Below are 18,033 nucleotides of genomic sequence, written 5' to 3'. Positions count from 1 at the left end.
CGGAATCCGAATTGGCAAAAAAATAATTTTCGCTGATGTGGACCATCAATTTGTTCAAAATTACTTTTTCAAACAGCTTCTGCAATATTTTTATCCGTTTTCATAGTTGGTACAAACTTGGCATTTTTCCATTTGCCAGGAAAATATGCTAACTGATATTTTATCAACCAAGAAATGACAAGCTACTCTCTGGATGTTTTTGATAAGGCTTTCAGGTGCTTTCATACTTTTTTTTGAGTAATAGTTCTCTTTTTTTAAATCAGTCCCCCAAGAATTCTCGAAAGCTTTCTCTTGATTGAGAAATTTTATTTTCAAAATTGTTGTTTCTCGATTAAGTAAAACTTCTCTACTTTTTTCTTTCAAAGTTTACTGTTGCAATGCCCCTTGCCTCAACAATAGAATTTGTTGATGTTTCGAGATCGTTTTTAATACTTTTTTGTATGCAATCCTTTGACAGTCCATTATGGTGGCCCATTTTTATACGAGAAGAAATCAAACTTAAATTGCCCCTAAAATTGCTTCTTTACACCACAGAAGCTAGTCGTGGGAAAGAAAGGGTTAAATTGCAGTGATATCGGATAGAAAAAATACACACTAAGATACGTAATTTCGATATTTTCTATATTCCAAATGGAAAAAAAAATAAAACTGCATTGTTGTAACACCGTTGCTTAAATCATTTTGCATATTGTATTCATCTCTAAGATATAAGTCACACGTTACGTCCTTCTTATTGTTTATACAAGTACCCGACGATCGTCATGCTTCGTTTTATGAGTTATTACAATTTCTTCACACTCAACCGCTGGATTCAGTCAGTATTTCCACACAAAAACCATCATTTAAAGCTGCAAAATCTCTCAGTCTAGCGCATACTTTTGTTCGCACACATTGGCTCTCGCACATTCATCTATGCTCTGTTTGTTTATCCTTTAATTGAAGATCACTGTCGCCAGTGATCGGCTTGTAATCTGTCGCGTGATCATCCCAAGAAAAATAATAGTTCAAGTAAGTATATATAGTAATAATTTGCTTCATCACTAATATTTCTCTGTAGTGTTTACCTGTCTAAAATGCCTCTATGTCTGGTCTCATCTAGAGTAATAATTCGAATACACTACTGTTTTTTCTCTATTGGATAGGTAAGTATTAACGTCTTAAGCAAACAGTTGTTTCTTTGTTGAAGTTAAGTATATTGATTCATTAGTATTCACAGGACCGAACGTTGCTTTGTTTGTCCAAAAATATTAGGGGAATAAAATATCACAAAAATGGCGTTAATTAACTCGTGTCTTATAATATGTTACTTGTATCATCGGCACACGAAAACTAGTAAGACCTAATTGAAACGCTTTGGCGAGGGTAGCAGATTCTCGCTACTGGCACTCAAATTCGGGAGCGACTTGAACAGCTTTAGTCGGTTGCTGTTGAACTGCTGGTTACTGCTGGGGCTTTCTATTGAACGGTGGTGTTCCGCTGACTGAGACTGCATTGGCTGAGGCATTTGTAGTTGATCATGGATGGTGGGCTGCTGCTGGAGTTGTCGCAGTTGGGAATTGGAGGCGGAGGGACAAATCGTTGGACGCACCTTGGCAGTTGGAGGGCCAAGGCATGGTGAGGACGGGTCGTCTTGACAGTACGAGGAGGACGAGTGCTGGGAGATATTTCCGAGAGAGCTCTTTTTCTCGTGCAACCGCTGAATATTGGCAATGTCCAGTTCAAGCAATTCTTGGATGTTGAGCTCTAAGGGATCGTACGAGACTGCTCGAGGTGGAGCCGAGTCTTCATCACAGTTGTTGTCGAATTGAATGTCGGTTGTTTGCATCCGATGGCTCGGACTGTCTGCAGTTGTAAGTACGTGATGATGGTGATGATGATGTGCTCGGTGCAATTGATGATGTGGGTTATTAGAATTATCTTCCTGATCCTGTGCTACGACCGGACCAAGAAAACTGGTCATGTCGTAGATGATGCTCTTAGGATTAAGTAACAATTGATCTTTGGTAGGGCTGCTTTCAACAGGGTGCTCGTTGACATATGTGAGTTTTTGCTGTTGGAGGAGTTTGGTGTCGGAGTATCTACGGATATCATTTCGTGGATCCTCAGGAGTGAAGCTGCTACTACCGCTACCGAGAACTGTCGATCGACGGTTAAATAGTTTCGCTTGATTGTTGATAACTTGTTCTTGACATGGAGGATCATTTAAAATATCACGATTTTCTAAGAATATCGCTGAGTTGGGATACCTTCCGGCGTTTGTCCCAGATGGAATACCGGCACTGCTACTAACACTACTCAGTTCTGAGGTCGGTACTTTGAACAAATTCAGATCGGCTGTCTTAATACTACCACCACCACAACTACCACTAGTTGCCTCATTAATACTAGAATGTTGTTGTAGCTGATCTTCTTCGTGAACCGTATTGGACGATCCTGATATCGCCGAGTATCTATGAGTAGCCACAACGACGCCACTTCCGCTTCCGCTTCCCTCGCAAACGTTATGCGCGGAATCGTGGAACGGCATTGGGGTTAGACTACCGCTTCCCTGTGGACACGGTTTGAACGACATCTGGCTGATATCGTCCAGCGTCCAATCGCGATCATAGTTGATCGAACTGTTCTCAATATTAGCCGCTATGATTTGTCCTTGCTGATTGATTTGCAACTCACAGGCATGACCCCCGCCGATCGACCCGATCAACTGCTGATGGTAACCACGATACTGAGGACCACCGTTATTACCGGAATTGTAGCTGGCACTGCTGCCCGGTCCACCGCTTCCGTTTCCATTGGGACCGATGCCTCCGCAAGCAACTGCCGTACGAACACGAGGGAACCGCTGAACACCAGGTGATTGCGGTGGGTGAATTTTCTCCGGGGCATTTTGAATCAGAAGGATCCTAAAATAAACGAAAAAAATTAAGTATGAAGTGGTTAACTACAGTGCGTTAAGTGTGATTGCTGACGAAAATTTTGAGTCTACTTGAAGCAATAAAACAGTACTGTCAATGCTGTTTTTCATACCATTCTTTGATATTGTCAAGATTGAGCAGTAGTGCAAATCCAAGAGCAGAACTATTGATAACATCGTGTTTATTTTTTACTGTATGAATACACAGATCTAGATCTACTGCGTTTTTCATTGTTTTAGGTGTAGTAATTTGTATCAGTAATAGATATTAGCAGTCTTCTCAAATATTCTCAATCAAGAGAACGTTTTCGAAAATTCCTGGGAGATTGATTTGGAAGAAGTGAGAACTATTATTAAAAAAATCAAAAATATGAAAGCTCCTGGCGATGATGGAATTTTCTACATCCTCATCAAGAAACTTCCAGAAAGTAACCTATCATTCTTAGTTGATATATTTAACAAATGTTTTCAATTAGCATATTTTACTGACAAATGGAAAAATGTTAAGGTTGTACCATTTAAAAAAAAAACCAGAAAAAAATCCCGCAGAAGCTTCTAGCTATCGTCCAATCAGTTTGCTTTCCTCCATCAGTAAACTTTTTGAAAAGGTTATTTTGAACAGAATGATGGCCCACATCAAAGAAAATTCAATTTTTGGAACAGTTTGGATTCCGCCATGGACATTTGATCACTCATCAACTTTTACGTGTAACAAATTTGATTCGTTCTAACAAACCTGAAGGCTATTCTACTGGTCTTGCTCTTATAGACATAGAAAAAACATTCGACAGTGTTTGGCATAAAGGCTTGATCGTAAAATTAAAAAAAAAAACTTTAATTTTCCAACATACATTGTTGAAATAATTCAAAGTTATCTGTCAAATCGTACACTTCAGGTTAATTATCAGAACTCCAGATCTGAAAGACTTTCTATGATAGTTGATGTTCCCCAAGCCAGAATTTTGGGACCAATATCATACAATATTTTCACATCTGACTTACCTGAGTTCGGTCTGTCAAAAATCCTTGTTTACGGATGACACAGGCCTCTCCGCCAAAGGACGAAGTCTGCGTGTTATCTGTAGTCGAGTGCAAAACAGTTTGGATATTTTTTCTTCATACTTGCAAAAATGGAAGATTTCTCCTAATGCTTCCAAAACTCAACAAATAATATTCCCACATAAACCAAAAGCTCTTTATTTGAAACCTTCAAGTAGACATGTTGTCACGATGAGAGGGGTTCCAATAAATTGGTCAGATGAAGTTAAGTATCTAGGGATCATGCTAGATAAGAATTTAACTTTCAAAAATCACATTGAGTGCATTCAAGCCAATGTAGAATGTCTCTATCCCCTTATTAATAGAAAATCAAAACTTTGTCTTAAGAACAAGCTTTTGATATTCAAACAAATTTTCAGGCTAGCGATGTTGTATGCTGTACCAATATGGACTAGCTGTTGTAATACCAGGAAGAAAGCTCTTTGAAGAATAAAATAAAAATTGAAAATGATTCTGAAGCTGCCTCCCTGGTATACTACCAATGAGTTACATAGAATATCCAATGTTGAAACATTGGAACAAATGTAAAATAAAATAATTAATAATTTCAGGCAAAAAACATTACAATCTTCTATTGCCACGATTAATGCGTTATATATTTAGGTTAAGTTAGGTTAAGTAAATTTATCGTGTTTTTTCTTCTTATAAGCAGGTGAAATCAACTCACTTGTAAAAATCTGAACTGCTACGGCAAATGGAATGTAATATGTTGTTAACAAAATGTTAATAAATAATTGTTTTACTAAATTAGGATGATAGAGTTGTTTAATAAGACAGAACACCTAGATATAAGAAATGAATGTAATGTTTGGAATGATACTAATAAAGAAATTAAGAAAAAAAAGCAGTATATGCTCAGTTTCTCATAAGAATACATACAGTTACTGGAATAAGTGTTGTGTTGTATATATTGTTGAAGAATTATATAGGTATGCCCACTTTTGTACTCTTATTCGTTATGATGTAAAAGTTTTTGTTTATTGGGGGTGGTTCGAATGTTGAGAAACAAAAGCTAGCATAGATTACAGTCATGTCACTGAATTCATACATTATTGCCAATGAAGCAGATTTCATAAGAATGTCCTTCCCGATAGAACTAAAAATACCAATCAACACAAACTACTCTAAACAGGTATCAATATTACCGATTCCGAGCGCGCCACCGGTTGCACAAATTCAAATACTGTTTGCACTGGATGTACATGAACACGACTCCGCCGGTCAGGCCCACCGTCACCACGACCAGCTTGGTCCAGAAGGGCCATCCTATCAGTCCACGGCGCACTTCCTCGGCAGCCCGTTCGATGAGCACACAGAGGGACCATATCACACACAGGGCAGCGGCACAGTGGAACAGGACCGCACAGAAAAGCCGCCTCCGTTCAACCCCCGACATCTCCAGACTTCGCCACTGTAAACGAAAAGAAAACGCATTAGTACAAGAACTGGTAGAAAACATGTCAAAGCAGGCGAAGGTGCATTTTGTAATCTGTAATTCATCCCTCCGGGACTGATTGCGATTGAATTGAACATTCGCAATTTGACTAGCAATCATCCAAATATGAGAATACGCTCATGGATCATGCATTTCCAAATGCCAAACAAATATTTGAAATTCGTTCATTTTTTATAGAATAAAAGACGTGTGGAAATGGACCTATTTTCATATCTGCGGGGGTGAAATTGGATTAATGAAACTAGAATTGTATCACAATTACAACAAACCAAGAAAATCATCTTCCGCTCAAGTTATGGTTCTCATGATAATATAAATGTGAGATTTTGAAACAGTGTTCATTAAGATGGCACATTTTTATATAAAAAATGCTAGTTTTTCATTTAGACTCCCCAAAGATATTGAAAAAATGTGTGCAGAATCCATCAATTAAAATTGAGGGGAAATCCCACCGAAATTACTTCATTAGTTCTATCTCAAAATCTAACACATCATTTGGAAGTTGCTTTACAGATTGTCCCAACAAATCGAGGGCATCGTTCGGATTTGTACAACCATGTCTCATTTCACATAAACACATCTAATATAATCAACTTTATCATTAATTACAGAGTCAATAAGTGATGTTAATTAATGCGGTTTAATAATATTCAATCGGATATTCCAGTGATTACGTCTTACAGTAAATGCACATTCGTTAGAATTTCTCACCTCGTTGAAAGGCTTGATCTTGGTGTGCATGATGAAGGGGAACTTGCACAGCTCGCAGGCATTCGTTTCCGACGCGGTTAGCCATTGCTGCAGGCAGGTCTGGTGCACGAATTTGAGGCTTCCGGAGCAGTAGCAGGGCGTCAGAAGTGGATTGTGCGTATCCGATTCGCAGTGACATATCCGACAGATGTCGCCACTGCTTTGCGAGGCTTGGCTGCTGCTGGAACCATATCTGTTGATGGAAAATAACGGAAAATAATTAGTCTCTACTTTGCATGCGAGGGGTTTATATAACATTACATCAATAGATATACACGCTAGGGGTTAGCGTGATAAAACAAGTTCTGGTAACAGTGGCAATGACATTGAAAAATGGTCATTTCTATGGATAGACCATAGAGACATTAGATACCATGGTGGCGCTAAGGAAAACGCAAAAGGGAGTTGTGAATATGTTTTCTAATAAAAAAAAACATTCACCAAGTTAAGGTAGTACTGCGTGTTGTAAGTATTCAATGGGCCACCAAGTGGCTCGCTGGAGAAGTGATGATAAGATCCAAAGACAAAACGACGAGCATCAACATGAGGGGAGATAATCGAAATCATTCCACTCTGGGGACAATTTCTTTATCACTCCATCATATTTTCGCTCACCAACTTTTCCCGATAGATATCACTATGTGGATAAACAAAAGCTTGTGCCGGCGACGGGATTCGAACCTAGAACATTGCTAAAAACAACCGAGAAGCGTGCACGCGAACCATGCTACCACATCAACTTGACGAAATCTGTGTTGATTTGATGCATAAATGCAACTGCTGCTCGTGGTGATGGTTACAGGAAAAGTTCTCCATGCATTCCTGACAGGAAGGAATGTTGCGTTGAGCGATTTGTTCTACAAACTTTGAATGGTTCGTCGCTTCAAGTGTTGACATTATTTTCTTCTGCTTGAAAATTTTTCACATCTATTGAAAATATTATTATTTATAAGCATGCTTACATCTCACAAATATTTTTTTATCATGGTCTAATCATTTATCAAAGTGAATCCTGTGACCCAACGATCCTCCCCATTAACAAACTCCTTTGTGGAGATGCAGATGTAAACACGGTCTCCAAATGGCAAAGGTTACACACTAACATTCCTTCCATCATTCCCACCTGATCGCAAGGACGTGGCCGGCGCCGTTATGGACCCTGCATAAATAGAGGCACTTAATTCTGAACACTGAAGAAGATTAAGGCCAATCCCAGCAGCACTTCTAGTTGATTCTTTGTGCATCTTCACTGACTTCGGCCAATCACGGAATAGCAAGCATTGATATGTGTAGTCAATCTAAGCTAATCTATTCCAAAGATTTCTTCTGGAATTCGATTAGTGATTTTTCTTTGGATTAGCTTATTAATTCCACCAAGATTTTTGCTCCGGATTTATTCTGGATTTCATTACAATTTTTGCATAAATTTAGTCAGTGTATTTTCCAAAAACTTCCTAATGATTTCCTCCAAATTTTTCGTTCAGGATTTGTTTGAGATTTCAACCAGAAATTCATCCAGAGCTTGCTCCACAGATTTTTTAAGAGATTTGGTCCAATATTCTTCTTCAAATTTCATGCATTAAATTCTCATGAAATTCATCCAAAAATTTCTCCAGAGAAATTAATATGTTTTTTTAGATCTATAAATGAATATGTTAAACAATCGTATTAACTCAGATATAGAGTATCTTAGTGCTTGTCACACGATATACACATGAAGAATGCTCTAAAGACAAATAACTGTGAAAGTATTCAAAAGAACAATAAGAAAAAGGGTTTATTTCATTATGGACGTATTGCCAGAAAGAAGAAGAATCAGCGGAATTACTAGAATAATTGTATATTATTGTCTGGTGGAAATCTAAAACATTCACTTGAAAAATTACTCGAGAAATGTTTGATGGAGACTGTAGGAGCAATCCCTAAGATCTACAGGAAATAATCGGTAGAACTTTCCGTTGTTGAAAAATTTCCTGGAAATTTCTGGGGTTATTCCTGGAAGAATTCCTGAACATATGCCTCAAGATATCTTTGAAGACTCTGACATCCTCCAGCTCTCATTTGATGTATTTTCGAAGGTATCCCAAGCAGGGGTATAACCAGGATTATCTGCTAGGAATCTTCCACGAATACTTGCAAAAATATCATTCTCATTAGATACTCAAAAAAGAACATGTACGTTCGTTAGATGCATATAAGGGAAGCGGCTCCATTGATGTCTTTTTCATATAAAACAGTAAGTTTTCCAGATTTCATCTTAGAATCCGTTGATGATAAAAAAAATCCAAAAAATCGTTTATAGGGTGATCTACGGCTTCAGCTCCCTTCGACTATTATCGGCAACCAAATTTTAATCGCCAAATACACAGTACAGGGTGGCCACCAAATATCCATTTTGAAATTTCCGCTTTTTCCCGGTTTTCCCGGTATGATTTTCAAAATTTTCCCGGTTTTTAATTGAGAGGCCCATACGCAAAAGGATAACTTTTAACTGAATATTTATTTTGGGTGATTTTTCCGTCCAATAAAAAAATAATATTCGGGTTAGTTTTTTGGTTCCCGTACAATTAGTATGAAAAATTGCGGAGCTCTTGATGGCAACAGAAGTGAAAAAAATGTTCAAATCGGTCGTCCCGTTCTCAAGCCAACATACGAACACCATTCCATTCTCATTTATATAGGATATGTCCCTCTTGTGCATCCTATTACACTATTTCAAATGTTTCAATCTATAATCTTTCGATTTTATTTTATTCTTAAAAAAGAAAAGTTCACTAAAGCAAATAAATTTTAAGGTGAGGATGAAACAAAGCCCCATTAAACTAAAGTAACTAAATAAAGTTATGAATCCAATATGTTCAAGGTTTAATTCTGCCAGAAGTTTTGAAACTCTGATTCAAAACATTGAGTCATAAGTAAGCACAGGGGCCCAGATAGCCGTAGCGGTAAACGCGCAGCTATTCAGCAAGACCAAGCTGAGGGTCGTGGGTTCGAATCCCACCGGTCGAGGATCTTTTCGGGTTGGAAATTTTCTCGACTTCCCAGGGCATAGAGTATCTTCGTTCCTGCCACACGATATACGCATGCAAAAATGGTCATTGGCACAGTAAGCTCTCAGTTAATAACTGTGGAAGTGCTCATAAGAACACTAAGCTGAGATGCAGGCTTGCTCCCAGTTGGGACGTAATGCCAGAAAGAAGAAGAAGTCATAAGTAAGTGAAAAAATCAAGCCCTGGTAGTGCGAGAAAAAAACAAACGATTTTGAAACATTACCAACCAATTTGAAACATTTCTAAGAACTTTAGTATAGCAAAGTAGACTATTTCTACGAGAAATTGAATCATTAATGTTTAAATGTTATTTTTCGAACAATACAGATGCTCAATGGAAATATCATAAACCATATCAACTTTCTATAACTTATATTTGGTGGTTTGTAAATTTAGAGCTTGAAGATGTTCTTTCAAAATGGTTTTCCCGGTGTCCATCTCAAAATCCCGTTTTTCCCGTCTTTTTCCCGATGGATTCAAATTCCCGTCTTTTTCCCGCTTTTCCCGGTTCGGTGGCCTGACAGTATTTTTCTGTCAAAACACACCAATGAAAATATTCAGATGATTTTTTGTTCTGTCAGCTTCCCGCTTAGACTGAACAAACAATTTCGCCAGAGATGTCATCAATTAAAATGAATGCACGTTTAAGGTAACACGGGAGACCGTATCTTTTGTCTCACTCTAAAAATTTTCATCAAAACTTTGTAGAAGCAAATTTTAGTGAACCGATAAAGTTGAAAATTGATGGTTTGTGCACTACATATATAGAATTATATGATAAATTTTCAATATCGGTATATAGAGTGGTACTTAAGATTTGCTTCTGCAAATGGATAGGGTGATATAATGGCGTCCCGTGCGGCCTTAAATACGACTGATTCCTAGCTGCCGAACAGATTTGTCTGCAGTTCTTATGGGAAAGCTGCCGAAGAGAACGAAGCTGCCGACAATAGTCACGCTGACAAGAGTTGTTCGAAGCGTTATAAAAAACGTTTCCAAAAAGCTTTTAACAAGTCCGTCAGTTTGAGCAGCGCATATAAATGTAAACAGACAAACATGTAATTTGTCTGCTGATGTCGTAGAAAATAACAAAACAAGTACGGCATCGGCTTAAACTGCCGAGAATACGCAAATTCCTCCATGTAGCTTTGTGAATTTCTTACCATAAGTAATTCCAAGAACATCCATTCAGACGTTGTTCTAAGAATATTTTCCGGAGATGTCTGACAAGCATTTCCACGGGAGTTTCGGGAGGTTTCCTTTTAGCTGAACATGAAATAACTTTCAGATAAACAAAAGGAAGGATCACTGGAAATGTTCTTTGAAAATTCCTCGAAAATCATGGGTATTATACCCGGGTATAGGTAAACTAGAAGGTGAACAACAACATTATGATAAAAAAAAAACAAATTTTGCAATCATATCTGGTTTAACCACTATTATGTTATTAATACATCAAAATTTGTCGTTTTTCTGTTGAAAAACTGAATGAGAACAAACCAAGAGCAATAATTGCAATGATAGCTGTTTTCACTATTTGTACTATACTCATTGAAAATATAAAAAGCAATTTAGAAAGCAAAAGTTTTTAGCAGGTAGAATGCAATGAAAGCAAAAGTACCTTGACCCTGGTTTTATGGGTGTTTATAGCACCCTGGAAGCAATTCGTAAAACTAAAATTGTTTCTTGAGAGTATATAAACCATCTGGCGTTTAAAGTTTTGATGGCTATTTGTATTTGATAATAACGGTAAATGATGCACCGTAGCGCCGGCCATGTCCTTACGGTCATTGGGGGATAGGAAGAGATATTAATCGATAAACGCATTGTACGAACAAGTTTTCATCACTCGTCCCGGAGGAGCAAGCGACGAGATCGAAGAATCAAATACTACTCAGATTACTAAGCTTGAACATTTAGTATGAAAAAGCAACATTGGATTACTAACTTTTATCACTGACTGTAAATGGCGTCTTTATACTAAAATACATATTTGTATGCGTATCTATATAGATAAATCACACAGGTGTCACCAAAAATAAATTGAAATTGAAGACTTTCTATGGAATTTGTCGATAAAGATAAAATAACGCGTCAACTCATCTTGATGTCTTCAGCGAGTTTGTTTATCGAGTGATGACGAACAAATGCGCTCAAGATGCCAAGATGGTTTGACACTTTGTTTTATCTTTATCAACAAATGTCTCAGAAAAGCTTACATCCCAGTTTACTTCTGCTGACGCCTGTGGCAACATTCAGTTACAATTGAATTAAAAGCAATCTGTCACGAGATATGATAGCACCAATTTCAGGCGAAGCTTCATGATAAATTGAACTAATTATTGTCCATAGAAATGCAATTCAGATTGCGGTACTTAGAAAGCACAGTAACATTCGGTCGCATACAAATCACCAGGATAGCCACAGCAAGGACACGGAGGAAAAATATTGCCAAGTAATCGTAAATCATGACACTCGTCGTGTTACAACCTATATAGACGCTAGGCGATAACTCATTCCACCCGCGCCCATACAATGCGAATCCTTTCCGTGCGTGCCATTGAACGTGCATATCATATTGCTACGTTCCGATATTTATGACACAAACCGCAGCTACCCCAATCCACGGGGAGAGTCTACATCTAAGTCCTACTAATTGCCCGCGGACATGAAACTTTGGGGGCGATACTACTGGATGTGTTACTGTGTTCCCCACGTGTCGTGTCAACTCCAGCCGATTCCGAGGCACAGAGGTTCAGTTTTCTGAAAAGCAAGGAAAATACCAATTTCCACGCTTGTTATAAGTTGAAAAACAAAGTTAAACATGCATCTACAATATCAGATAGTTAGGAACACATGTACCATAAATAGGTGCATTTCCAAAAAACTTCAATGTTTGTTTCAAAACTCAAATCGGTATTTCATCTTCACCAAAACTCATGAAAATTCAGTTTCCAGCATAAGGTTTTCTGGTCGGTCCCTAATTTTTAACTAGTTTGAGCACTGTCGTTCACCCTAATAAATTAACATTTATTATTGTAGGTATCTCAAATAATAAAAGAACAGCTTGCAAATCGACCCCAGCGCATAACTCATGATCTCACCTTTAAATTTTATTTGTTTAAGTTGAGGACCTCAAAATGTATGAAAACATCAATTTTGTTCTAGACAACCACAAAATGATGACTATGACTAAAATAGGATCGCCAACCATTAAACATGTTCTTAAATACTTGTTCAATGTTGATCCAAACTTGTAAGATTAAAAATAAATACGTATTTCTTACCATAGTTTTTTGGAAATCTGGACCACTGTGCGAGGCACTTAACAGTGGGTTTGGGTTAAATCGATTTCCATGACTCCAACAACCGAACGCACACGCTCTGCTATCGTTTCTCCATTCGCTTGGAACACGTGCGACGTTGTTGTCTACTAGGTAGGTATTATGGAGCAGGACGTCTGGATTTATGATCCAAATGGATTTGTTTGTTTCCCACATATTGGCCCTATGTTGGGTTGGCATTGAAGAACGAACGAACGGTGGTAGGTGATACTGCGCAGCGTCTAGGGACGCATCGCCAAGGACGTGAGAATGGGCTTACATATTAGATTGTATGTTCGAAAAGTTAACCTTCATGTTGTTGATATGGTTGATATGTGTCTATTTCGATGATTTCCGGGCAGTTTTGAAGAAGATTATGCTAATCATGCGATCATTGCGCAGTATTAAGGGTCGATAGGGGCAGTATGGGTCACCTTAGGAAACGGTTTTTAAAAGCGTAGAAACACATCACAAAACCTTCTCATAAGGTTGATAACTGTTGTATTTCATAGAGTATGCTAATTGGAATTTCGTTGGAAACACTTGTAAAGCTAATGCAATTGACAATCGCTTAATTACATTTTTCAACACTATGCCCAGGATCAAAAAGATCTAGATGCATTTTCGGCTATACAGTCAGGTCTCCTTTAAGACACTGCCACCCACTTTACTCCCATCGCAATGTTTCAACTGTTTTCAATTAAATGAAGCTCATTGTTCGTTTGTGATTGCGACATAGTATGAGCTTATTACCGAAAAAAAATCACTAGAATCAATTTAACGATAACTGAGAAATTGCGGTAGGCGTAAACTGGATGGCAGCGTCTAATAGGAGGCCTGACTGTATCTCAGCGATCCCGATCAGTGGAATATAACAGAGTTGTAACAGATTGTACCAATACATTTTTTACTGAAACTACATAAGTATCAGTACTTACGTTTGAGCAGAAGGGGAAACTCTGGATCAGACTGAAAACTTCTTTTACTTAAAAAAATCACTAAACTTCTAGTTTAGAGCCTGTTTGCTTGTAAATTGAAATAGATTAAATTTAGTTTTTTTTTTCAGTATTAAATATCTATTTGAAATCCAATGAACATATTAAAGATAGAATAAACCAAATTTCAACAACTAAGAAGAACTAAAAAAAATAATTCAGTAGCAAATATAAATAAATTAAAAGCTATTCAATAAAAAATAAAACAAGAAAATATCTCAATTCTAACTTTTATATTACTAAGCGGATGTGCTTAGTGGAGCGACTTCCATTTTTTTCAGCAATGGATCCAAACGATATTTATAATGAACGCACACTTAAAAGTTCTCGAAATATGCAGTCAATTTTAATTTATTGAGCTAAAGGCACTTCCTACACAGCCAATTCAGATTACCGACCCCAGTAAAATTTTACTGGGTTTTGGAACTACGGCTTTTTCGGTAATTTTTACGATTTAACGAGTAAATCACAATATGTTTTGATTGATGGAAATTACTGACTTAGTCAGTAAAATTGTAGAGCGTTTTTACTGGCTTTCCAGTTTCCCATGCTCCATGCTTTGCTTTTCCGGATACTGGTTTTTCAGAAATCAATACAAATTAAAACCCAATCGACATGAACATGGACATCGACATGCATTTTTCGTACGAATAAGCATCTACGGTATGCTCATATCTCAGTGGAAGTAATCGAAAAATGTGTGACAAAATCATTATTTGGATGGTTTGCATACAAGAGGCAAACTCAATGATGCAGATGAATTTACCTCTTGTATGTGAACCAACCGAATTTACCATCGTAAGCAGTCCTGAGCCTTTTTGGTTGCTTAAAATGGTTGAGTTTCTCACTAAATTTCGACTACTTACCACAAGAAAGCGCAAAATAAGTGCAGGAAAAGATTGGTTGCCATAGCCGTGTCTCCCGGCGCCGGACGATTTTACAGCAGGAGATTCTCATTTGACACTTCCCCGCATGCGCATAAGTTTGTTTTGATTTTATTTTGACGACAAGTCAGTAAAAAACATCAACTACTAAATAGTCGGTAATTGTTTTTACTGACTTTTCGGCCTGTTCGGTAATGCTGGAAAATTGGGTCTGACAGCAACCGTAGTTCATTAAAAAGTAAAAATTATTACTGAACCTCAGAAGTTTTCAATCAAAAAGCTGAAGGTTCGGTATTTTTTATGATTTACAATTCGTACCCAGTATAAAAAATTACCGAACAAGCAAATCGTGATTGAGTGTGTAGTTTTTTTTTCATAAATTCAATGATGGAACACTATCCAAAGCGAAGCAATATGGTATTTGTTGATAGTTTGATTACAATCCGAATTTCTTATAATTAAGAAAAACTACGAAAACCCATGTTTTTCAAACCTGTTTGCCTATGTTTCCGAATTTATAGCGATAAAATTAAGTTTTTTACATAAATTAGAATATAAAAGACTTGTGAATATGTTCATAAATAAATCAAAATTTTTGATTGCATCCTAAATTTGAAATTCAAATTTGTAAATCAAAATGTTATAATTTATAGCGAAAACATATAATTTTCCTACATTTCATAATTGGCTTGTAGAAATCCATCAAACATATTTCAATTACACTAAATGTTTTCACTAAAAATTACGTAAATCTTACTTTTGACTAGTGTCTATTTTCTGTACATCTAAATGCAATGCAATGACTTGTGAACATCTATTTCGAAAAAAAACACAAGTCTGCGCTTTGAGTTTTGAATAGCAGGCAAAAAAATATTAGATTTTAATAACAAGAAATTTTGAGTGTAATCCTAAACTACTACTTACAGTGTGTCCGCAAATTATCCGTACAAACTTTGAAGACATGGATCTATGCAATCAAGCATAATAAATTCAATTTTCTTGCATGGTTTTAACCATTGGCTTATTATATTCATAAGAAGTAAGTTTGACACATTTTAGATTTCAAATATTTGTAAAACCAAGCCAAATGTATTGAGGTGTCTTAAAGGGAGCTGTTTTTCGAGCTTTATGACGGAAGAGAAATGCCCATAGAACTCACTGGATTTGAACCGTATAATTTTCTATTTCCAGTCTTACTTGAAGCCACTAAACTGTAGATTACCTTAAATACTAATACGATATTTGGATTCATCTCCTTTTGATTTTAGGGCTAACACATCTCCAGTATGACTAGCGGCCCTCATGAAAAACGTCTCCAAAAAATTTAAATTTGCCTATCTCAGTAACAAGTAATCAATTCGAAATAATTTAAAGTTGTATTTTGTGTTAGCATGTAGATGTATTATAAAAGGAACACGAACATTGATTTTTCATTGTTTTCAATGCAAGATCATCTTTCCCATACTTTGCTGTTCGGATAATTTGCGGACACCCTGTATGCTAAACTATCCAGCATTGTAGAAATTGCTTTGAATGTTGATTTTGAAGCAAATAAATTAAAAAACAGGATTTCTCGTAATTTTATTGAATACAATTAAATTAAAAACGCAATGAACAAAATCTATTCCTTAGCATGCTAACTAGACCACTACAATAAATTTTATGTCGCAAAAAAATACATTTTATAGCAATAAATTTCGTTCAACAGGCAAACAAGTTAAAAATACAAGGTTTTTCAGTTTTTTTAAGTTAAAAACTATTTGAATGTTTTAGCATACGCATTGCATAAGCTTTGATGACCGTGCAATTCGTAGTTGCTACTCTGTGATTGACCATAATAATCAAAGTTGTACAGGGAATTAACTGATGTAGCTTAGGAGTAGCCCAAGCAGCACAGTTTTTTTCAATTCATGAATAAAATTATCTCTTGAAACTAATCAGAGTTGTCAATTATTGAAAATATGACTTACAATTACATTGAAAAACAACACGAGTTTTTCTATGACAAACAACTTTGTAGAAAACACAAGCAATGTTAAAAATCTTGGAAAAAAGTTATGATAAAAAATATGATTTTTAGGGGTCATTCACATACAACGGCATATGTCTCAAAAAGTATAATAGATAGAAAAATTGTGTCTTCGACAAAGTTGTTTGCCAATTCTACAACTTTGCTGAAGACACCATATGTCTATCTAAATGTTTTGAAAAAATAGTTTACTATCTCACTGCTAGGTGGATTGATCACAAAACTTTTTTCGTCAAAAGAAGCTTCTCCGAACAAACTATATCGCTAAAATCAACGGTTTGGGCGCTATTCAAAAAGCGCATGAAAACGAGAAAATAAAACACAGTGCAATGTTTGCATAGAAAATGTTTTTTAGCTTGTGAATATGTGTTCTAACTTTTTTGATATATTTTCTTGTTTATCCTGTTATTGTTGATGTTGTTCCAAAATATGTTCCTGTCTGGTTGTAGAGCACATATTGGTTAGTGAAAGTGCAGAAGACACAAAATAGCTGAGATGAATATTTATACTGCAAATAAATCTAAAACGTGAGTTCAAAAGTAGACTCCGGAATCAAAAGTAGCGCCATCTGACAGTATTTTAACAAATTCTTAACCAGCTCATAGACGTACCGTAATTCGGGGTGTAGTTGATCAGTGGGGAAAAGTTGATCGTACCCACATGTATAAACTGTCAAGAGAGCTATGATCCGATTTCAATTACCACAATTTTTGTGATTTCATATTACCTGATATCTGCTCTTGATGTTTTAAAGTTCGTTTTCACATGCAAGATTATTATACCATGTAAAAACAGATTTTTTATGTTGATGAACTGTTAAAGGTTTCTTCTCCAAACAATCGACTATTGGCAAGGCTATATAAAAACACCATTTGCATAAACTGTTTTTTACATTCCAGATATGTTCTGTGTGATGTGTGATGTGGGGGGGGGGGGGCTGTAGCCTTGAGGTTACGCTTTCGCTTCTTAAGCGGAAGGTCATGGATTCGATTCCCAGCCCCTCCATAAAAAACCAGTCCAGCCACCAGAAGACGCTTCACGGAGGACCGTGCTTTGGGGAGCACATCCATCCTCCGTCAGCCGTCAGTATCAGATGGTGTTTGAGACAAACTGACCCTCTTCGCAGGCAGCTAGCCTCACTAACAGCAGAGCTCTCTACCTGCTCGGTGTGAGAGTAAAAGAGTAGGAGAGAGTGAAAGTAGATGTAAATATAGACAAGTTGAAAATAGATCTGTATCGGTAAAGAAGATACAGATCAACTGATTCCGGCACAATAATGGCCACGAGCACAGAGTGCCTTAAAAAAATGTTCTGTGAACTTTGTTCTGAATTTGCATTGAGGATAAAATTTCCTATTCAGAGAAAAACCACGTTCTTTTTGTGAGCGAGTAGCTAATGCAAAGGAAAATTTCATACCTTTAGGCGTTTTATGTGGTGTATTCTGCAATTGACTCATTCAACCAGTATAGGTTTTAAAAATATTTAGATGATAATACACGGATCCTACTAGGATTTATGGAACAGAATAGCACAAAAGTGACCAACTTCACCCCATTTTGCGGTACTCTTCTTC

At 36.8% G+C, this 18,033-nt stretch overlaps 1 protein-coding gene across 7 annotated transcripts in view; it reads right to left on the bottom strand.

The window, feature by feature from the left end:
- Positions 1-601: 601 nt before the first annotated feature.
- LOC5572944 overlaps positions 602-18,033 on the bottom strand; it is an 87,978-nt gene continuing 70,546 nt past the window's right edge. For all 7 annotated transcript variants that reach the window (XM_021843550.1, XM_021843549.1, XM_021843551.1 and 4 more), the window contains 3 exons: positions 6,141-6,372; positions 5,119-5,384; positions 602-2,903 (listed from right to left, as the gene is read on the bottom strand). In XM_021843550.1, the coding sequence (XP_021699242.1) occupies positions 1,340-2,903; positions 5,119-5,384; positions 6,141-6,372 (2,062 nt within the window). In that variant the 3' untranslated portion in view covers positions 602-1,339. The remainder of the gene's footprint in view (positions 2,904-5,118; positions 5,385-6,140; positions 6,373-18,033) is intronic.

The sequence above is a fragment of the Aedes aegypti genome, chromosome 2, assembly GCF_002204515.2.
Source record: "Aedes aegypti strain LVP_AGWG chromosome 2, AaegL5.0 Primary Assembly, whole genome shotgun sequence".
NCBI lineage: Eukaryota > Metazoa > Arthropoda > Insecta > Diptera > Culicidae > Aedes > Aedes aegypti.
This window is presented reverse-complemented; position numbering and strand designations above follow the sequence as displayed.